Genomic DNA, 22937 nt, shown 5'->3' with positions numbered 1-22937 from the left:
TCATGCCATGGGGGGCTCACCCTGCCCCCCAGCAGACATGTGGCCCCATGCTCACCTGGCGATGCCGCCGTAGTCCAGGCCCTCCTCACCACGCATGATGATGTAGAGGCGGCGTCGCAGGTCATAGGGCTTCATGTTCATGATCTATGGGGGGAAGCAAGGAGCACGTCACTGTGGGATGCTCAAAGGGGGACAGCCCCACGACCCCAGACCCTACACCTCCTCACCTGCTGGAAGGAGTCCTCAAAGAGAGTCTGTCGGGAAACACTGATTTTCACGTGGCTGGGCAAGGCATTTGACTGCAAGGCACAGACACGAGGCCATGTGTGGGCTGGCATGACAATCCCACATCACCAGCCCCCCCATGAGCACCCCTAGTCCTGGGGGCTCAGCAGCCCTCAGCTGCACTACTCACGTGGCAAAGGAAGCGGAACTGGTGGTACTTCCAGCGAAAGCTCCGGTCATACGCACCTGGTGATCCACCCTGCTTGCTCCTGCAAAAGCAGCACCAGATGGACTTAGGGCACAGCTCCAGCACACACACTGCCATGCCCACAGGTGGGAGATGACCCCCACTGCATGCAGGGAGCTCTCCTCCATGCAATGCAAGACCCTACACTCACCTACACCCAATGTTGAGTGTCCCTGCCACAAAGCAGGCAGATGAGGAATGAGTGAGCGACCCCCAGCCCCAGCTCCAAGCACATACCCAGACTCAAATCCTGGCCGTGGGTCCTTGAAGGTGGTGGTGCGTGTATTGTGGTCCACAAAGTAGCGCACGCCCTCATTGGTGTACTTCATCTCCCAGCCAGGAGGCAAAGGTGGCTCCTGGATCATCCTGTAGGTAGAAATGGGGTCACTGCACTGCCACCTGGGAGGTCTCTCCCTGCTTCATGCCACTCCCCCTGGAGACTGCCTTGGACTTTCACACCTCCAGCACCATGCTTTTGATTCCGGCTCCCCAGCCTAAGAGGCTCAGCACCCTCACAGCCACATTTCAGTGCTTGGTGTCCCACCACCAGCATCACCCCTTGCTCTTCCATTGGGCACCTACCCCTGGGTGCGAGGGTCTTCCCACTGCGTGGTCCGCGTGTTGTGGTTCACGTAATACACCCGCGCATTGTCCTGTCTCTTTTCTAGGAGGAAACAGAGGAAAAGTCATAGTTAGAGTGTTGCAGGCACCAGTGTCCAGGAACAGCCCTCCTTTCCCAGTGTTTGTCAGATCCCACTTCTCCACCTGCTCTGCTACAGTACATATGGAGAAGGCAGAATTAAAAATGAAAATACTGATGTTTAAATTACTTTTTTTTCCCATGTGCAGAAGCTGCAGCACCTCTGGGGAAGGCCCAGTTCTCCAGGGTCCGCAGGGGCACCCTGCTGGGGCCATGACCCCAGGGATGCTTTCTCACAGCCCCGCTGCCTGCATGCACACACACACCCCCCTCTGTTGTACACAGCCATAAAACAAACACTGCTCACATCAGCACCACTGCTGCCCACTGCTCTGCGCCTGCTCCACTTTACCGTGTCCCTGTCACCACATGTGCTCCCAGCACAGCTCCACTCCATGCTGGGAGGGACGCTCTGCACGCGCTCCCTGTCCCCTCTGTACCCCCCTGCTCACTCTCAGGCTGTGGAAGGGAACATGGCAATGGGACATTCCTGCCCCCAGCCCCGCAGAGACACCAAGCATGGTGATAGGGTGCTCCAGCACTTCTGCTCTTGGCTCCAGCTGCCCCAGGGACCCCATCCATCTGCCTGGGTGCAGGCACGGGGACAGGGCAACCCCCCACACCCCAGTCCACCCTCCTCCAGGGATGCCTCCCTCAGGATAGGGGCCATCTGCACTCCGCAAATGGCACTGGGGCCCTTTTAAAACATCCCAGCACCCCACAGCATCCCTCAGCTCCCATTAATGCCATCTCCATGTCACCAGACCCTTGCTGCTCCGATTGCCAGCCCTCCCCAGCTCAGGTAAACCAAGGTACCCCCACACTCTGGATGAGGCACAAGGACAGCAGCAGCACTTGGGGACAGGGCTGCCATCCTGCTGTGCCTGGGAGTAGGGCACCCAGGGGCACTGCGTGGCAGGAGGGAGAGCACTCAAGGGCTCCAGGGCCAAGCAAGGAGTTGGATCCCTGTTCTCTGCCCCAGTCCAAAGAACAACCACAAACACTTCTGCATTCAGTAGCTGAGAGAGAGAGAGCTGGGAAATTCTCCAGGAAAAGAGAAAAAAGGTGGAAAAAAATGGGAAAAAAGCTGGATTTCAAATCAGAGATGGAGCTAACCGTAGGCAGACAGCCGCACATACAGCAGAGTATGGGGAGAACTGTGTCCCCAAATGGGGCACACACTAACGCAGGAAGGACACACAGATGCACGGAGCATCTTGAACGCAGCAGGGCAGGGCGCAGGCAGGTAAGGGGCTCTGTACTTACCCCAGCCAGGAGGAAGGGGACCAAGAGGATCATTGTCAGACGGGGCACCAGACGGCTAGAGATGAGAGAGGGCAAAACACAAAATAAAAAGCAGGGCCAGGACAGGCAGGAGCAGCAGGGTGCAGATGGAGGGAGCTCTGGGTCCCCGTGCTTCCCACTCACCTCCTATTGGCCCACAGCTCCCAAAGTACTTAAAAAAAATAAAAAAAAACCAACAAAACAAAACAATTGCACGCTCAGGGGGTGTTAAAAAAAAAAGGAAAAAAGCACAACCTAAACAGAGGTTGGGGGCAGCACAGAGAGCAGCGGGACCATGTTGCAGCTCCAGATGTGCACGGCCGCTCAGCTCCCGCTGGCCCGAGTGGCTCTCCCCAGCAGATACACCTCCAGCCTCCTCCAAGAACCACACACAAGAGGGAAAAAATATCGCAGGCCTTTCCAATGAAATCATTCCCACAAGCCCTGTCCACGCCCAGCGCTTCCTGGCGGGGCCCGCACCCCCCTCCTCCCGGGCAGCACGCAGGGCCGGGATGCGCTCGCACTGAGGGCACATTCATGGCTGTGCAGACAGGCGGCTCCCGGCCCCCCCCCCAGCAGGTCGGGGCCACACAAAGCACCTTTCTTGTGCCGGGCGGGCGGCCTCACCCAGCCTAAAGCGGGGGGTGCCCCAGGCACTGCGCCCTGGTTTGTGTTAACCCACAGCTCCAGGGACGGAGGCGTAGCCCCGGCAGCCGGTGATTCAGTGCAGAAGGAGTATGGAAATGACTTTGGGGTTCAATAAGAAATGCGTTGTAATAAAAAAGGTCTTTTCATCACACCTCTTGAAGCCCAGACTCAAGAGAGGGATCCCAGCCCACCTCCATGAGGATGGGGCACAACCACCACCGGGGGTGCCAGGGTCGCCTGCCCGCCTAGAATGGGTGCCAGTACTAAGGGGCCAGCCCAGAACCCTAGGGATGCTTTGTGGTGCACTGGGGCTGGAGCAGCCTACAGCTCTTGGCTTCTCCTCTTGCAGCAGGATGAGTACAGTAGAGGCCCTGGCACAGCATGGTGCACCTCAGTTAGCTCCCTCACTCCCTGCCCAGAGAAGAAGCCGAGGAACATCCAGGGCTATCGCCTCACTGTGACTTAAAAATAACCAATTCAAACAAACAGAGCAGCAAAACAAGAGCTCGGCGCAGGGCTCCAGGGAGATGACAATCAGCAGCTCCATGATCTGCAGCCCCCAGGCACGGCCCTGTGCCATGAGACCCTTCAGTGCACACAGTGCTGCTCCCAGGCAGTCTGTTATGGAGGGACCCTGCTGTAGCACGGCCCAGAGGGGGCTTGGCACTGCCAGGAGGGAAGTCAGCCACTGCTGGGACCAAGAGGGCAAAGCAAAGCACAGAGTCCCAATGGAGAGGAAGGCAGAGCAGGAGTCATTGCTGCTGACAGCAGAGAGCTCAAAATGAGAAGTACAATCGTTTCATCAGGCTAAATTTGGAGTGCGAGTCCCTCCCTCTGCACTTCACAGAACACAGCCAGGGTGACTCGCACAGCACTGGAGTGACTCCAAAGGCGCCTGGCAGAGAAGCCAGTGCCAGATCACAGCCGAGCCTCAGCGGGAGCCCCCTCCTCTGCCCCCTCCTTCCACAGGGCCTGGAGAGACTGCCCAGCTGTGTGGGCAGCAGTGCCTGTGGCACGGGCACTCCGGGCACACAGACGCTGCCTCCTGCTGCCACCCAGCCCCCGGCTCTCACCTGGTACAGGAATCTTTGGCTGAACTGCTGCATGGCTCCCTGCAGCTGGCTGCGCTGGGACTGCCACTGCTCATAGTTGCGGACGTACTCGGCCGTGGGGCGCTGCCACGTGGTGGTGCGGGTGTTGTGGTCCACGTAGTAATAGCGGCCCCTGGGGTCCACACGCTTTTCCCACCTGGAGGCACCACGGGAAGATGTCACTACCTGTCATTGGAAAAAGGGCTCCCTGGGCACTCGCAGCCCTGCTTCAGCGCTCTTAGAGCCGGATGCCCCCTTCTCCAAGGGATTCCACACCCTACTGGTGAGCAGACCACTGTCCAACCTCCTCCAGCACTCCTCCTGCCGCTGCTCAGAGCCCAGCGCGTGGCACCACACTACTGAACAGCCCTTCAGGAGACAGAGGGTCTGGCACATCCCTGCTGAGAGCGCTGCAGCAGCAAAGGACAGCGGTGACAACCAGCACAGACCCAGGTTGCACCTCATGCTCAGCTCACACACCACATAGCTGCTCAGTGCTACCACTGTGTGAAGGCACAGGGACTCAGAAACGCTCCATGGCATCAACACCCTACAGAAACACAGGTGAGAAAAGCAGCCTCCAAGGGAGGAATACTGAGTGTTGCTGGGGCTGAGGTCCCCTCTGGGGACTGATTTCTCCTCTCACACTGACAGCACGGGCTGACTTCCCACACTCGCTCTCTGGCTCCTCTCCCAAGATTAATCACTGCCCTCCAACGCAGGGGCTCCATTCCCAGCTCCAGTGCAACCAAGTTCATGCTGAAAGGGTTCCTCAGCACAAGGTGAGCCCTGCCACAAGGGCATACAGAAGCTCTGCTCTAAGTGAAGTGAGACAGTGCCGCCGGGCACCACGATTGACATGTAGTACATGTGCTTCAAGGAAGGCCGGCACCTAGCAGAGGCGAGGCACCAAGCAAACACCTGCACTGGCACAGGCTGCCCAGGGAGCTATGGGTACCTATTCCTCAAGGTGTTCAAGGCCATGGATGGGGCCCTGGGCAGTCTGAGCTGGTGGGAGCACTGAGCCCTGAGCCCACAACACAGGGTAGGACTGTGGGAGCTGTGAGGTCTTGCAACCCAACCATGCTGTGACTCTGTGATTCTAGGATAGGAGGGAAAGAGCATACCTGGGGCCCTCCCAACCTGTCTTTTCCTGGGAATAGCCTCCCTCTGAATACCAAGCAGCTTTTAAGCTGTTGGAGGACCAGCAAGAGGCAGTGAGGGCTGCAGGAATCACGGCTCAACTGAGGGCAGCATGTGAGCATGGGGACCCAGAGCTCCCAGGACTGGTTTGTATTTCAGGCTCGCTGCTACGCTGGCTGTGAAGCACTGTGCTCCTTCCAGCCATGAGCTAACCCAGCCCAGAGAACAGCAGCTTGGCTGTACTGACTTCTCTGCTTCTGGGGCACAGAGAAGAGGTGAGAACTCAACAAGCTTCTGGAAAATACACGGGCCCTGAGAGCTACACGCAGCCTGCATGACCAGAGGACTGTGTAATCCTGTAAAGAAAAGGATGACCCTCCCCCGCAGATACAAGTTCTGCAGAGATACAAGTTCTGCAGAGATCCTTCTGCAGGTTTCACAGAGCTGTGCAGTATCATATGTGTGAGAACAAGCGCACCCTGGGGCAATAAGAACAGAGGCCCCTCTGAGCAGATGCAGTCCAGCTCCAGGTTTGGGGCACATGGCGTGTGTCTGCGTGCGCCCACCCAGAGCTCAGCCCCCTCACCCCACCTCACACCTGCCCCAAGGCCCTTACCCCGGCGGGAGCGGTCGTTCCCACGTGGTGGTCTTGTTGTTGTGGTCTACATAGTAGACTCTACCATTTGGCAGCTCCCGCTGCTCCCACCTGAAATAGACAATCACAATTGGTATGGGCAGGCAGCGAGCCCAAACCCCAGCAGGACAGAACCCAAATCCTGGCAGCAACCAGAGCCTGCTGCTCTCCATGCCTGCCCCACAGAACTCCAGTACTGGGCAGAGCAGCTCCAGCAGGAGACATGCAGGAACCTGTGCTAAGCCAGGGCCAGCAGAGGGGCTCAGCTGTAATGAGCATCAGGGACCCAGCACTATCCACACAATGTGTTAACCTGTAAGGGCTCCCCAGGGACCAGTGGGCCAATAGTAATTAACAGTCAACTTATTAGAGAGTTGCACCTGGTGGGTTAGTAACCTGTCTCCTTGCACTGCTTAGCTACAGAAGTTCACGCTTTCTTTAAAGCACAGTATGACAGCAGGTCCACATGGCAGCTCTTTGGCTCGCTATATACAGAGCAGGGCAGAGGTGCTGCAGCAGGCTGTGTGCTGATGACAGGTGTCTTTGGGAGCACAGATCCCTGACTTCCTGCAGAAAGTAGGAGAATCAGTCACTTAACTCAGGTGCAGCTTTACGCCCATGTGTTTTTGTTTTGTTTCTTTTCATACATTTTTAAAGTAGAACCTTCAAGTTTGGGCTGGGGCTGTGTTTCCCTGACAGCCCCACTGCTGCCAGACACCACGAGGATGCAGTCCTCCAGGGAACCCAGAGCCATGGGGTAGCCCAGTCCTGCACAGCACTGCAGCCATTCCTCAACTCCATTCACTATTCATAGAAGTTTATGCTCTGGCAAACACAGAGTCTCCGTGCAGCACCACACTTTGTCAGCTCTTACTCTGCAGCACACAGCTGCCGACAGATCAAGTGTTCTCCTGCCACGCTTCTGCTCCCACAGGTCTCCCTCCCAATTCAATCTTCAGCCTCAATTAATCATTACTAAAAGCCCTGGGAAATTAACCTACTCACTTCTGTTATGCTGGCAGCTGAATGGATGCGTGCTGGCAGGCCCACACAGCGAAGGTGCTCCAAGCACCAGTGCCCATCATCTGCAGCACTCCCACTTTCCCCAAGCCCCCAGGGGAAGACATAAGCCTGGAGCCACACGCACCACGACCACAGGTCCATGCATGGCACAGCTGTGCCACTGCTCTGAGAAAGGCTGGGAGCTGTCAGCCCCAGTGAGCACCATGTGCACCCGTGCCGCTGCGGGAGAGGCAAGCGGAGGCTGTGGGGCAGTCCTGCAGTCCAAACAGAACACCTTCCTTATGTAAGAAACCACAGCAGCGTGCCTGCTGCCAGGCACATAATGCAGCTCTTTGTGCGCGCAGACGAGGCTGTGTGCACAGAATGGCAGCGAGCGCCTGTCCCTGCGTGGGATCACTGCTGATAGGAACCAGATGCAGGGCCAGTCGCTCTTGTGGCCCTGCTGTCCCATGGGCATCCAGGCAGGAGGGCCAGGGCCCCACGCTGAGGTTTTGGGTTGTTCCCGCAGCACAGCCGCTCCGCAGCGGCCAGGGTGATGGAGGGCTCCACACACAGCTGGGACTGGAACGATTCAGGACACCTTCCAGCACCCTCCAGCCCCAAACACACCACTGGTTGTATGTTGCCTTTGTGCTCAGCACATCTGGTGCAGATGTTCAGAGAGAACTCTCTGGGCCACGTAAATTGCTACGGATCCCCACATGAACCCAACATGCTGGCACTCCACACGCAGCCCAGCCAGCAAGGAGGAATGAGCTCGGAGCTGCTCCTGCTCTGCACAGTGAGTGCTTTCCCTGCTCCTGGGATGAAAGAAGATGCTCAGAGGAGCCCAGGAAACAGGCAGCCTTCTGGTGGCTTCTTAGGGACAGAGACATGATGGCTCCCAGCAGCTCTGCAAGGAACCTAGTGATCACCAGGGCTGGTGAGGACTGCACAGTGCCAGAACAGCCTGGTTTGGTCCACATGCCTCCTGCCTGAGGCATCACTGTCTCCTGCAAGCCACCTGCATCCTCATCCCATAGTGGGCCCCAAACCACGAATCACAGCAATTCCCCAGTGCAGTGAGCCAGCCAGAGGCAGCTTCCTCATGTTGGGTCTCCAGAGATCCCCCAGAGCTCACTTATACCATTCTCAGAGCCATGGACGTTCCTGCAATCCCTGCTTAGCAAAGGCACCAGCCTCCAGCTGCCTTCACACAGGGCTCATGGCCTGGCCGGATCCAGTGCTCCACTCTGGATTCATCTGGGAGCACCTCAACACTCAGACCCCACCTGCAGAGCAGAGCAGCCACTACAGCTCATACAACGCATGCAAGATGCTGCTGTTCTCTTCTCCCACTACAGATCCTGTGGTAAGAAGAAGGGAGGGAAAGTGAAGGCCCCCCTCCACACCTCGGGGAGGAGTATCCACATCTCTGCACCTCAGGCAGGCAGAGGTGGGGAGGAGAGCTCCCATTTGCCCAGTAAGCACAGGAAGGGGCATGGGTTGGAATAAAGACCTTTTTCAGAGTCCTGGACTTTTCCAGCTGCCTGGAAACAGGAAGCGCCCAGACTGGAGAACAGTAACCCTCACACACCCTGCATAAAGGCACACTGAGCCGTTAACCCTAATTACCTGTGACTGACACATCAGCAAGGCCTTGACCTTCCAGGCATCGGCTGAGCCAGAGGAAAATAAACAGCTCTCTTTATATGAACACGAGGCATTGCAACCCCCTTGTTCTGCTCTGCATTTGCAGTCCAGTGCAAAGGTGTAGGAAAGGTGGAGGATGAGGTTCAGCTTGTCCCAGTCCCATTCCTTCCCAACACCCAGCAAGACACAAAGCAGCCAGAGAGGAACTCCAGTCCCAGGCATTCCCACAGCACCACTGGGCTGGCACAGCACAGGGCTTCACCTTCCCAAGGATGACTCTCCCCCTCTCTCCCAGTAATACCAGAAGAGCCCAGGATCCAGAGTAGCACTAGACCTACAAACTGTGGGAGGATCCCTCCCAGCTCCCCACAATGGTCATTTTTGTCAGGAGCTCCCTGCAGATCCACACTTTCTTTTATTTTCTTCCCACTGAAATCTTTGAGCAGCCACAGGAGCTCTGAGGACTTTGCTGCTCCAGGCACCAGCCTTGGGAGGCCACTTACCGTGGAGATGCAATTCACTGTTCACTTCCCCAGGGCCCCACAATGGATACAGATCAGAGTCCTGGCCCAACGGAGGAGAGAGCAGTCCAGCAACACAGACCCAGCTCTGGCTGGACAGGACAAGCTGTGTCAGAGATGGAAGACACAGATCCCCATTCAACAGAACCAGACAGAGACAGCAGGTCTTCTTGGATGCTTCTGCACTCCCAGCAGCACCCGCTCTCTGCTCTAGGCTCCCTTCCCAAGCTGTCCTCATGGCCCCTTGCAGGGCTTCCCATGCCCTGTGCTCTGCTGAGCAGGAAAGTCATTGTTGCTGAGCCCTGCTGCATGGCCCCAGCTCTCCAACACCCAATCCTTCTTGCAGCACAGAGCAGTGTCCCAGCAGCTCTCACACTGCCTCCAGGGCTGTGCCTCCCCCTTCGAGTACCCCCAGGACACTCAGCCACACTGCCCCATCAGGGAACAAGAGCCTCGAGCAGGAGGAGGCAGAGCTGCTTACCCAGGGGGCAGCGAGTCCTGAGCCTGCACTGCTGTCCGTGCCTGTGGGGTGCTGGGTGCTGCCTCCTCGGCTTCTGTGGAGCCAGACAGGGCAGGAAGGGTGGATGCAGCAACAGAGACCTCAGCTGTGCTCGACGTCGCCGCAGCCAGCGTTGTCCCCGCAGCTGGCCTTTCCTCTTCCACGTCTGCAGCTCCCACCACATCGCCGTTCACTGGGAAGGCAGAGGGCAGAGATATTAGCACCAAGAACAGCACTGGCTGTTCCACCACCCTGGGGCAGCCCCACAACCATGGTGGTGGTGGTGACGGCGACAGAGAGCACACGGTTCCAGGTCAGGCCAGGTCCTACAGAGCCCCTGCCTCCATGTTTCCTCTTGAGATAAAAGCAGACAACTGCATTTATGCTCAGCATCCCCTCTGCTGCCTGCAGATGTGCTGGGGGCCTGACGTGGATGCCAGAAGTAAGGAGCTTAGGGGCTGCCTCACAGCATGTCCACAACAGGCACTGCTGGGAGCTGAGTAGTGCTGGTTCCACTGTGTTTGTGAAGAGGAAGGGACTGAGCAAGGGAAAACCGCAATGAAAACTGATCAGGAGGAAAACGTAGACCAAAAGAATGAAAGGAAATCTGTTTGATGAATATTTATCAGCTAGCCAAAAAGCAGAGCTTGACAGCACAGCAGAGGATAACTTTTGCCACAGTGAAATTAAAGAACTAAAAACAAAACAAAAAGGGATGCAGATAGAACTCCATAAGTCAGAATTAAGAAATGTAAAAAGCTGCAAGCCCAAGTTTTGTAATATACACTGCACAGTAGTCAGGTACTGCTGACAAGCCTTAGGAAGAGGATTGAGGAGCTTCAAGCAAACTGTGCCAATGTTCTGAGGGAACCTGACTCAGGTGACTGCACTGCAATTGCATTGATCTCAGTCCTGGACAGAACAGGGGAAAAGATGATTCAAAGTCCACTGATAAGGACTCCGGGAGGAGTAGGGCTGGGGCTAAGCTACACCATGGAGAACGCATGCCATAGTGTAATTTACCTTTCTTCTCAGAAGAAATACAGCTGTGGGCTACAAACGTAACTGGGAAGTTCTTGCAGCAGCCTGCTCCCAAACTGCACGCACTAACATCAACAGAATGTACCGAGCAGGGAGGAAGAGAAAGGCTTCTGGAGGCATGCTGAGCGTGACACAGCATCCAGCACCACCCCCAGGCAGCACCTCCCATCCCGAGGTGTAACGCCCCAGCTGGCACGCTGCTGACAGATAAACAGCAACAAGGACAGCACAGCCATAAAGGCACTGGGAAGGCTGGGGCCAGGCCAGCACAACACGTTGTGAAGCGAGCAGAGCCCAGGAACAGCGCTGTGCCTGCGGGTGCACTCCGATGGGGCAGGGCAGGCAGTGGCACTGAGCAGCACTGGGGCAAGCCAGGACTGCAGGTTGAACTGCTGCATCCCACTGCAGCCCTCTGCACGCTCACTTCCTTCCCAAAATGGATTTTGGCAAAATGGAAATTACAGTGCTCCAGGTTTTTCCAAAGTAATGAAAAAAAAAAAAGGAAAAAAGTCCTCCTGGGTTGAACCAAACATTTCCTTCTATCTGAAACAAAGCATGCTGTTTTTCCTTCAGGTCTCTGACAAAAACAAAAGAAAGGACAGAACTGGCTGAAAAATAACAGTGCAGGGGAGTAGGAAATACCTGTGGTAGTGGTGTCACCCTGCTGCCACCTCCTACCCTACAGCACCACACCATGTACTCGCCCAGGATGTGGGACATGGGACCTTTGCTAAGCCTACAGTGCCAGACACCATGCTACCATCACGTCTCAGAGCTGCTTCAGATTTCCTGAACACTGGGCAGCTCTAGCACACCAGCAAAGAAAAGTCGGTGAGCTGCTTACGGTTTTGTAGTCACACATTCACCAGGTCCAGTCCCCGCTCCATGGGGTATTCATGGCTTTGCGGACAAGCCCAAGAAAAGACAAGGAGAACTCTTCCCGGAGGTATTGCTGGCATAAGACTGAGTGTCCTTGTGAGGGGTGGGTTTGTGCCCTGCCCTCTCAGAGAAGAGCCATGGAAATCATTACAGAGAGACAGAACAGATCCCGCCGGTGAGCCTTAAGGAGCTGCCCAGTTTATCAAAGTGAAACCAACAGTTCTCTCGTGAGGAAGGAATCACTCAGCACTACAGGACTCTTTATCACAGTAGAAAACTCCTTTCCCCCTCAGACCACACCGCCACCTCTGCCCACCCCACGCCCGTAGCAGCAGCAGATCCCCCGCCGTGCTCACCGGTGCTGCTGGCAGTGCCGTTGGCCATGCTGCTGGCTGTCGGGCTCTTGGGCGGCTGCCGGTGCCGGCTCCGTGCGTTAGGACTTTGCTCCCCGCTGCCCGCACCCTGCCTGGAGGCCCCAGCAGCCAGGCGGTGTGTCCTACAGGGAAAGAAATAGGACATGAGGCACAGCTGGGCCTGGAAGAGAGCTGCTTGCCCCAACTCCATGCTGCTGCTCCCCAGGCACAGACATCTGCCTGCCTGCCGGGACACAGCAGCACGTACCTGCCCCAAACCTCAGCTCTCTGAATCTACATACGGGTCCTGGCATCACACCCCCCACATCAGAGCCCATAGGGGAAAACTCTCAGTGCAGCCCCTGCCTGCGTGCCCAGGGATGATCACACACTGCTGCCTTCTGCTCCAGGAGACCCCCAAGGAAACGCTCACAGCAGCCACAAGCCCCACGCAGAGACAGGTGGGGATGCTGAAAGCTTCTGCCTATGGTGCCAGGAAGGAACAGCTGGGAAAGGCGGCACTGAAACAACCACAGCCAGAGCCCAACTTCTCACAGGGATGCTCAGTGAGGGAAAGGGTAACATTCAACTGTAGGGCACCTCACCATGCACAAACATCAAGGTGAGAGAACTGCTGACTGAGGGAACACTCTGACAGTCCCCTTGGTGTTCACTCTGTAATGTGGGGCAGTGAGAGCTCTGCACCACTGGGAAGAGCCTTTTTCCCACTTCAAGATCTGGGGAGCGCAGGCAGAGTGGGGCCACTCCCGCCCAGGGCAGTGCAGTGCTCACAGCCACCACACCAGGACGTGGGGATTAGGGCTTGCTTTGTTCCAGCCAACTTCTCCCCTTAAAAGGGCAAAACCTGCAGACTGTCCCCACTTCCCAGGGCCAGGCTGAGCTGGGAGGGGACAGCAGCTTGGCAAGGGCAGGGCACAGCATCGCTCATGCCACCCACGCCAGCTCCAGCAAGCCCTTGGATCCTCCCCATGCTCCTCAGGGAGCGGCTCGCAGCAACGCCAGGCAGAGAAAGGGCTGGGAAGAGACACGGGAAAGCAGAAAGCAGCTCAGAGCCAGCCGGGCTGTAGGACCCAGATCTCCACGCCCATCCTTAGTTGAAGCAATGGATGGATGAATCCTGTCCTCACCGTTCTTGCTGCAGATGAGCTAAGAGCTGCCCGCAGTTTTTAGCAACCAAAACAGGATGTTTCCCTGCTGCCAGCTGGCCGCACAGGGTTATCAGGCCTGAATTAGCCCGCGGGCCGCCCAGCCCAGCCCTCCTACGAGCGCTCCCATCTGGGCATTGTCTTTTAATAGATGCATGGAAACAAACCCAGTGAGGCCACGTGACAGAGGCTAGACTGGGAACAAACTCTTAAAATAGGAGTGGGGGAAAAAACAGCAGCATGCAGATGGGAACAGGCAGCAGTGCCGCTGGGAAGGAGCAGGCAGGGACAGCCCCTTGCCCTGGCGGTGAGCATAAGCCCCACCATCCCCTTCCATCAGCCACTCCAGCTACGGCAGAGGGAACAGGTGCAGCCAAAAAAGGCAGTGGTGTCAGCCATCAAGGCAGAACCCTTCTGCACAGGCTGATGGAGGGCACACAGAGCAGGGCACATCACCCATGCTCACCTCCAGCCCAGGTGTGAAATGCAGGAATGGATTTCATCCCCATGACCAATGGCTCCTGGCATCTTGTGCTTGGAAGTGCCAGTTGGTCTCATTCAGGATGCAATATGGCAAATGGCAGCTGGAGAGGAATTCTCCCTATCCCTGAGAGAAATGGCTGCCTTCTCCCCAACATACCCCATGTCACACTGGAATGTGATGCTGGGAATGGGGACGGAACAGGTACCAGCACCTGGAGGAGCACCTGTCACCCCACACCAGCCAGCACCACCGGTGCTTGGTTCTGAAACCCCAAATCAATGTGATTCGAGCCCAGTTTATCTTCATTACCCAGGCATCCTGCTGTGTGGAGCAGCCAGAGAATGGGGCTCACAGAGCCAGAGGTGCTGCTTGTCCTCAGGGCTACTCATGCCCATCACCAGCTAAGCTGTAGGCTTGGGATGTGATTAGGTAGTAAAAGTTAACACACAGTACACCGAAGGAATAACTGGGGTCTGCGCTGTTTGCAGCAGGTGACAGCAAAGTCAGAGGCCAGCACCCAACAGAGCTCAGCCCACCGGTCCAAATCCAAAGCAGACCACTCTGTTCCATGCTGTCAGGAGGGGCCTCTTAGGCCCCCACAAAACAAATGGAGATTGTAGCAACCCTCTGGGCACCCATTGCACCAAACCTCAGCTGGGGGCCTCTGGGCTGTTTTCTCTTCATGCAGAGGGCTGTGGAATTTCACACCCCGTCACCAAGATTAGCAGCAAATCCCAAGATGACATTTGCTCAGAAGAAGAAAGAGAAGCCCTGAGCAAGCAGTTTCCCTTGGGGGGATAGTGTAGAAATAGTTGAGGAGCAAAGAATGAAACTTTTCTTTCCATCCTGCCTGCGAGCAAGTTTGCCAGCATCCATCACCAAGCCCATGAAAATAAACACTGCTCTGCATATAAACAGAGTTAACATCAAACAGCATTCTCATGTGCAAAGGACCTGGGGAAGGCAGTTGACTCTGTGCTGGGTACACAGAGCCACACTTTGCCCCATAAGCAGTGCTCCACTAAAATGTCAAATTGTTCGGAACAACCTATATTCAGATGCAAAAACTAGTGATGGTTTCCCATGCTGTAACAACTGCAGGTTGCCACAGCTGGAAGGTCTCCGGAGGTCCTTTCAGAAGCACCAGCCAGGACTTAGCACGCTCATCTTGCATGCTCACAGCTCAGGACACCAAGAGTAGAAACTACTCACAGGCAGAAAGCAATGGGGAATGTGAAGCACCCAGTCTCCAAGTTGAGCATCCCAACCAGTTCTGTTCCAGGCCCTCCAGCACTGGCTGAGAACTGCTGCAAAGAGCAGCTTTTGCCAGGTCAGAGATCCATCTCATCTCTGAGATGGCATTAACATCCAGATAGCAGGAACCAAGAGGAGCAGCAACACGGCACAAACTGCAATCAGTGATGTGTCACCATTACCCTACCCCAAACAAGCACTGTATCAAAGGATGGGATCACTTTTTAGGGCTAAAAAGCATTTCTCTCCTTCACTCCTCTCTTGTATGTGCCTAGTAGATAGAGGAGCTCCAAGCACAGAGCTCCTTACCATGCTCCTACACCTGAAGCCTGCAGGACACACAGAGCTCCTTACTGTGCAGGCTGCAGGCTCCTCACTACAGGCACACTTTAACCAGAATATCTGTATGGGCTGCTGGGCCACTGCCACACCGTAGAAATATAAATAGGCGTTAAATTCAACTCCATGTTGACAGTGTGACACGTCCCTCAATAACCACAGCTCCAAAAAGGAGCAGCTCTGCGCCACTCCATTCCAGCAAGAAGGCAGGGACAGGCACTGTGCCAGATAGGGTGGCTGCTGCCCAAGCATCTCATTTCCTTTGGAAGTAGCTGTTATTTCCCGACAGCTAGGCTTGCTTTGCTTCTCTGGCTCACCCTGGACCTTCTGAAGCATTCCCCTGTGATCACCACCATGGGTATGGTGCCCCCCAGTCTGGCCCAGGGCCATGCTGCAGGCAGACGTGCAGCACCCACCACTGAGCAGCCACTCAGAGAGAGCCCCATTGCCAGGACCAGGCTCCTTGCTCTGAGTGCCAGTCCTCCCCGCACACCCTAATGCACCATTCCCATGCCTGCCAGCAGAGCAATTGGGAGAAACTGCCTGTGCAATCACAATGATGTGCCTTAAGAAACAAATACCTAGGGAGACACTGGCCATCTGCACTCCAGCTGCATGGCCACCATGCCCAACTCTGCTGTCTGCACCCAGCCCTGCCCCAAGTCTCCTGTGTGCTGCTTTGCTGGGAGATTTGGAGGAGCTACCATGTCCTTGAGCCACATGGACACTGCTGGAGTGCCCCCAGGGGCTCAGTAACTGCCCAGTGATGGACTGGTAGGTGCTGCTCTTACCTTGATCTGCTCCCAAAGCAGTTTGTGGTGGCAGACTGATGTCTGCTCTCCGTGGCTGCAGCCATGCTGCCAGGGTCCCGTCCGGGCACCTGGGACCCTGAATGGGTGAAGAAGTGGGTGAAGAAAACAACTATAGCACTGATTAGTTCTACCTTTCTTCCTTCCTTCCCACCATAAAGGAGACCTAAAAGCACAACTGCTCTCTCTCCACTATCCACCTCAACCCCATCCATAAGGAGTCCTTCTCCCTCCTGCCAGCCTGGGCTGGGGCTCTGCCCATCCCACTGGAACCCACAGCTGTGAGTATGACCCTGGGCTCTGTCAGCATCATCAGGGCCCCAGGTATTAGGACCTGGATCACCCAGCAAGGCAGAGAAGGAAAAGAGGGAATGCAAAGCAGTGCACTTCCCAGCACGGGCTCTGCTTACTCCCTGGGCAGCCTCGAGCAGTCAGACATCTGTCCATGCCCCTGCACATGCTCCCTCCCCATGCAGAGCCCTTTTTTGAGTGGTTCACCAAATACAGAATGTGTTTGCACAGCCCAACATGGGAAAGCTATGGAAGGGGCTGGACTGCTTGAACACTGAGAAGAGGCAGGCACGATGCCATCAACACTCCTGTTCCTGTGCCCCACCATACATCAGCTCCCACAGGAGCCTGGAGCAAGGCCAGGGCCTTACCTGGGGGAGCAGGTGGCTGTCGGCACTCAGATGTTTGCTCAGGGGTGCTGGGGGCCGTGCTCTCAGCCCCGCTCCTCTCCCCGCCGCTGCTCACCGCCTCGTGCACAGAGCCGCTGCATGCATGCGGAGCCGGGCAGCACTCACCCTCTGTCACAGCACTGCCATTCGGCAGGCTTCCCAGATCAACAGCCGGCCCATCCAGGAAAATCGTCAGCTCTCCACCGGAGACAACGCTGCCTTTGTTCTCCGTCTGCAGGTTCAGGGTCAGCTGCCTGTTCTCCACTGGGGGAGATGAGGAGACATAGAGAAAGAGACCACCGGTCATCACCTAGGATCTGACCACAGTGAAGACATCACGTCCCAGTCCCCTGCAGGATCAGGCCCTCCCCATGACCCCAAAGGACCCCCAGGGTCAGCTGTCCCTCCAAGCATCAGCAGCAGCCCCACACCTACAGGCACCCCACAGTGCCCACGGAGGACTGTCAGTCTTACAGCCTGCTCCTGAGGAAGCCCCCCTCCCCTCCTCACCATTCTCCAGCTGCTGGGAGCTGGGGGCAAGGCCAGGCCCCTCCATCCCCTTACAGCCATGGGGACATGGCTGTGACAACCAACAGTTCACAGACCCAGATCTGAGGCTGTAGGGAGAGACTGGCCTGGATTCATGTATGGAGTAGGAAGAGATCCATGCCAGCACAGCCATCAGATGTCTGCGGCACAGAGTGGATCAGCAACTATGCACTGAGGTGCCTGAAGTCCTGCTCTGCTGTGGAGGAGCAGGAGCATTCTTCAGACTTGGGTTACTCTTCTTCCCACCTAGAAAACTCAATCAGCAAAAGAAAACCTAGGACCATCACTCTATCCGCATCACCACGTATCTGTTCTACTGCGCCCAGAGCTGCCCCATGACATTCAGAAATGGTCAGCCCCAGCACTGGGCCACCGCTGCACCAGCTCAGGCCAGGAGGCAGCTGCCAGCTCCACTCCATTGTGAGCCAGCCTGGCTCCCAGTGCTCAGCAAGACTTTCACCAGCTGCTGTCGCTTCACCCACAAGTAATCCATCTGGGGACATTGCCTGCCATCGCTGCAGCCACAGGGAAGGCAGCAGGTGAGCCACAGGTACCATGCACGAAGCAGGGACTGTGCAGCTGCTACAAGAAGCAGAGCCTGCCCCAAATCACTGACTGCTCCCTGTCCCAGGTTGGGCACACGCTGCACGCCCAGCTTTCCAGGGGCTGTCCAGACAGCAGCAAACCACATCCCCAGTACCACTGGGGTAGCCACTAACTCCCCAGGTAGAGAACAGCACAGGGGCTGCCTGCACACCTTCCACGTTCCCCCCGAACCAGAAGCACAGTGGGACCATCAGTACCACAACTCTCTCACACAACTGCGGCCGTGCCCCAGTTGAGCCAGTAGGACCAAAACACCCAGCTCTGCCACACAGGGCCAGAAAAATTTGGCTGCCCCAGTGCGGGACGCCAGCCCAGACACTTCCTGACTCATTTGCTCAAATAATATTTTTATTATATACGGATTGCTCATGACACAACGGCACCATTTTTAAGCAACCTGCTTCACCCTGTCTCGCCATGAGGACAAGATGCAGTACCCACCCATGGGAGCAGGAGGGGAGCACGTTCCCCATAGACCCCTTGTCCTGTCCCCAGCTCAGGGTGAGGGCCTGGCAGGGGCTGCAGGAAGTATCTCCCACACTATACCTGTAGCCCAGTCAGCACAATGTAGAGCTCAGGGCTGGAAATACTCCCCAAGCCCAAGTCTCCAGAACCTGCCAGCCACACACAGCCAGGAAGGGACATAAGCAAACAGAGGAGGGGTCACTGCACTGTGGGGGCACTGATCAGAGACTGGAACCCTCTCCACTGCCCTGCCTGGAAGCAAGGCCTGGAGACAAGCGAGCATGGAGCTCCCTGGAACCTGTTGTGTGCAGTGTCACCTGCTGTGCCGTGCTGGGCATCTGACATCCACCCCAAACCTGGTGCCTGGGACTCGTGGTGAACAGAAGGTTGCAAGACAGGTCGTTCATGAGCATCATGGATTCTAGTCCCAAGGAGGCAGATGCCCAGGGCCCTCACCTCAGGGCATGGCATGGATGTCAGTCAGAGCTGCTGCTGCTGCTTGTTTCCCACCTGCCACCAGATAGGGCTTTTGCTTAAGCCCGGTCTCACGCATCTGCATAAAGGTGTTATTCTCCAAATTTGCAAGGGGAACGGATCTCACGGATCCTTCTAAGAATGTGAGACAGAAGACGGTACTGAGCACAGCCAGAAAGCAGAACAAATCTAGACCCTGTTTCTCCCTGCCTGCTCCAAGCCATAGGAATGTGCCCTTTCCCTGAGCCGTGCGGAAGTCACGCCCGCACACACCGGGGGTCTCCTCCGCCCCTCCTGCGAGCGCCCCACAGCCAAGCGCGCTGCAGCCGCACAGACCCTCATTGTGTAGCACCCGGCCCGGGGGGACGGCAGCACGGGAGCAAAGACGAGGTGTCTCCGAGTAGAGGATGTGAACATGAACCTCCCAGCCGGCCGCCTTCTCCCCCTCTCCACCCCCTTCAGCTTTTTTAAAGAAAATAAACACCAGCAGAACCTTCCATTCACTGTCCCCGTCCAGCACGCGGGACGCACAAAGGGACATTGCTGCTGCACCAACAGAGGGTCCCCTGAACGGCCAAGCACAAAGGCTGCCTGTGTCCTGCCAGCTGCCAGAATGTCAGAGGGATTATTATTATTTTGGGAGGGGGTCGGGGGTGATTTGGTCCTGAATAAGGTCTCAGTTCAGCTACTTCCAGTGCCCTGCATGCGGCATCAGAGCTCCCATTTACTGGCGGCGAGCTGGAATTCCCTCCCAGCCCATTAAGCGGATTTACAGTTCCACCCTGGTAGCAGCAAGCACAACTCCAGGCTGAGCCCGAGCCCCCCGGACCCCTGGGAGCCACCTGTCCATTCGCAGAAGCACTGAGGAAAGAGGACTGCCTGCTGCCTCTCACCTGACAGGGACAGCTCCTTTCTCCCACAGGCAGACAGAAAAGTTTCTTTGCTCACCTCTCACCTCCTACAGCCCTCTTTGCACCATTCCTCTGTGTGCAAATCCCAGTTTTCCCTCAAACAGCTCCACATGACCAAAGCTGCACCCGCCACCACCCCTGAAAAAAGCCTCACACAGAGCCACCTGGAGCACCATTGACACAAAGATAAGCAGCTCCTCCAGGCTGACCCAAAAGCCACTGCCATGCACTCCACTCAGCAATCTATGTGCCCCCAGTTAGCTTAGGGCAGCAACACCACCATCCCATGGCACGCGCAGGGGCCCTGCGGCCATGGTCCTCTGGGAGGAACCTGAGGGGAGCAGGACATTCTCCAGCTATCCCTGAGCAGGATAGAAGAGAGCAGGGAGGAAGCAGAGTTTAGGAGAAGTGATCATCTTTAGTCTTACAAGAAAACCAGTCTTCCCAGGCAGTGGAAGATTAATCCTTGCTGCTGCCAGCCTCTGATGCCCAAGAATCACTGACAACTGTGCCCACTCCACTGCCATGCAGCACAACCAGGAGGACCTCAGACCTCTTTTCCCCTCCTTTTCTCTGACCAGGACCACTGCCCCAGCAGAGACAGTGCATTAAGCATTCACTGCAGCCCATCTGACTGCCTGCTTTCACCACTCCTTGGTGAAAGAGCCTTTGCTTTCTGGCCTCGCAGAATTCCTGTGGCAGCACATTCAAGCAGTGGGGTCAGCTGCAGCTTTCCAGAGGTTTGGGGGTTTGGCCAGAGGTGCAGCAGAATGGAAAGAAAGGGCTCTGCAGGATCTGTCAAGTCCTGGCATATGGTGCCACTTGAGAAACAGGAGCCTGTTGATGTAACTCGCAACCCGAGCAGTAAGCAATAAAAGCGAGCACTTTCATCCATGAGCTGCAGCACAGCTTACTGGTGTCCCTCCAAAGCCTGCACAGACTTTCACCACTCGGCTGCCAGGGACCAGCAAACAGCAGCACCAAGATCAGCTTCCACCCAGACCGCGTCAGGGGCCGCCCAGGGACACTGTTCCAGCCACACCAAGGAGCTGCTGGCGCCTGGGAACAGAGTTTGCTGGGGGGCCCAAGGCAGGGCTGTGCCACTGAGCACAGGAGGCCGTGCCTCGTTTTCTGTCCTTAATTCCAGCCGAGGACAGGAGCGTGCTCTCTCCTGAGCCCCAGTACCAGCCGCATCCTTGTGGAACAGCCTGGGTCCAGCTCCCCTTGGGCTCTCCCCATCACCCAGCCTCACTGCAGAGCTCTTTTTCCAGGCTGCAGGCCTCAGAGCTGAGGCTGTTCCACCTGGAGTGACGCGTGCTTGGCAGAAGGTCCAACAGCGAGAACAGAGGGAGCCACGGCTGCTCCTGGCAGTACGAGCCCTGCAGACACTGCCACGAACGTCACTGGAGACGAGAACACCACCCCTGCTGGAAAACACCCATCTGCCCAAAAGCTGAGCCACGAGAACAATCCTTCCACACCAAGTAAAGCTACAGGAATACAAACAAAAGATTGCAACTATGCTCACACAGCGGTAACTTACAGAAAACTTCACTAAAACCATAGCAAAAATAACTACCAAAACTAACAACAAAAAAAAGTCAGACAGCAGCATGCTGCCAGCCAACAGCTGCCCTGGGGAAGACATGTCCCTGCTCAGCACCTTCCAGAAGCAAGGAATGAGCTTGGGGGCTTCCAAGGAGCAGACAGCACTCAATACAGTGTCTCCCTCAGCAGGGGGACTTAGGCTGGATTAAGGCATCCCTTGTCCAGCTCAGGAGGGTTTAATCCCAGCTTACTTGTGCTACCTGGCCAACTCCCTGGTCACCACACTGCTACACTCTGGAAATGGCTTCCTCATCTCCTCAGCAGGCAAGGCAGGAGCCAGCAGCCAGGCCACAGAACACACGAGGACCAGGGTAGGGTCCCCAGGATGCAGCTTTCCCTCCAGAGGAGCAGCAGCAGCCTGGGGCCCACACAGAGTTGGAGCAGAGCCATGAAGGCTGAGCAACAAGGAGCAGGGTCCAGGCTGGGTGAGACAGGCAGCATGCAGGAGTGTCCACCCTGTGGCAGCACCTCCCCAGCAAAGCAGCGCTCTGCAGCTTTAAGAGTCCTCCCTCCTGGCCCACGGTGTCAAGGAAAAATCTGACACATTTTTTCTGCCGCACATTAACAAACGAACTAGAACAGCCAGTTGCCTTTTCCATTCAATTTCCACACAGCCCCCTGGGACACCCACTAATGAAAGGGCTGATTGTGCCCTGCCACAGGAGCGGGCAGGTAGGGCGGGAGCAGTGGCACGATTCTGGGAGAAAGTAGGAGGGAGCACCATGGGGCTGAGCCCCCAGCACAGGCATCTTGAGCAGCCCAGCCCTGTGCCGCCAGGCACCAGCCAGGTCCTCACGGGCTTTACAGCACGACTGCAGCAAATGAGCTCCCCAAGCGTGCCAAGCAAGGATGCAGCGATGTCAAGGCCCCCAGGGGCACAGGGCATGCCTGCCCCAAGGAGCACTGTGGGGACACTGCTGGGGCTTTGTCACCTGCAGTAGCAGTGCCAAGGAACAACCCCATGCAGGCCTGGCAGAGGCCAAGCACACCCCATTCCCCACAGGGCAGAAGCCTCTCTCTCCCCACCCCATACCAGCTCTGTGTTCTGTGAGAAGCAGAGCTTTGCTTGGAAAAGACAGAGTAAGCCTTTTCCAGCCCTGCGCAGCAGCTTCCATGGCTGAGCATTGAATGGGTGTCTTTATGCAGAAGCTGCTGCCACAGCCACACTCCGGTGACCACAAATGGCAGCAAATAGCTGAGGGTTTGTGTTTCCACACAGCTCTGGCACCCTGGCTAACGCAAATCTGGCTGCTGCCACAGCCGGCCCCGCACCCAGCACACAACAGTGCCTTGTTCCCTGCTGGGGCCATGTGGTGTGGGGACACCCCGGCCCTCAGCATGGACACAGACTCCGCACAGAGGCCAAGGGACCACAGTAGCTCTGGCCAGGCCATACGGACATACATTTCCCACCACTTTTGAGCAGGTTCCATAGGCTGACGGAGGCGGTGCCCAGCAGCTCATTCCTCAGCGTATGGCAGCTCCACACCTTCAGGTCCAGGTGACTCTGAGCCGTGACGTTCCTAAAGGGAGAACAGGAGAGGGGCCATCACCATGGCCTCGTCCCTTTTCTCTGCTCAGGAGCAGGTAGTGCCAGGCCTGCCAAGCCAAGGAGCAGAAGGGATGCAGGGAAAGCTGCAGGGTGACAGGAGACTGTATCCCCTTCCTGGTG

General features: G+C 56.5%; 1 protein-coding gene across 7 annotated transcripts in view; it reads right to left on the bottom strand.

Moving 5' to 3' along the window:
- Window positions 1-22937, bottom strand: part of WWP2 (WW domain containing E3 ubiquitin protein ligase 2) — a 31936-nt gene that overhangs the window by 5915 nt on the left and 3084 nt on the right. For 3 of the 7 annotated variants that reach the window (XM_031615028.2, XM_031615032.2, XM_090149544.1), the window contains exons 4-16: window positions 22670-22788; window positions 16635-16916; window positions 15955-16051; window positions 11924-12063; window positions 9630-9840; window positions 5955-6044; window positions 4178-4352; window positions 2439-2493; window positions 1055-1136; window positions 710-838; window positions 416-494; window positions 228-299; window positions 56-144 (exon numbers count right to left, since the gene is read on the bottom strand). In XM_031615028.2, coding sequence (XP_031470888.2) covers window positions 56-144; window positions 228-299; window positions 416-494; window positions 710-838; window positions 1055-1136; window positions 2439-2493; window positions 4178-4352; window positions 5955-6044; window positions 9630-9840; window positions 11924-12063; window positions 15955-16051; window positions 16635-16916; window positions 22670-22788 — 1620 coding nt within the window. Of the gene's footprint in view, window positions 1-55; window positions 145-227; window positions 300-415; window positions 495-709; window positions 839-1054; window positions 1137-2438; window positions 2494-2600; window positions 4142-4177; window positions 4353-5954; window positions 6045-9629; window positions 9841-11923; window positions 12064-15954; window positions 16052-16634; window positions 16917-22669; window positions 22789-22937 lie in introns of those variants that run through there. The other 4 variants (XM_031615030.2, XM_031615029.2, XM_090149545.1 and 1 more) reach the window with 4 other exon arrangements.

This window comes from Phasianus colchicus, chromosome 13 (assembly GCF_987193195.1).
Source record: "Phasianus colchicus chromosome 13, bPhaCol1.hap1.1, whole genome shotgun sequence".
In the NCBI taxonomy this organism is placed as follows: Eukaryota; Metazoa; Chordata; class Aves; order Galliformes; family Phasianidae; genus Phasianus; species Phasianus colchicus.
Note: the sequence above shows the minus strand (reverse complement) of the source record. Positions and strands in the feature narration are given on the sequence as shown.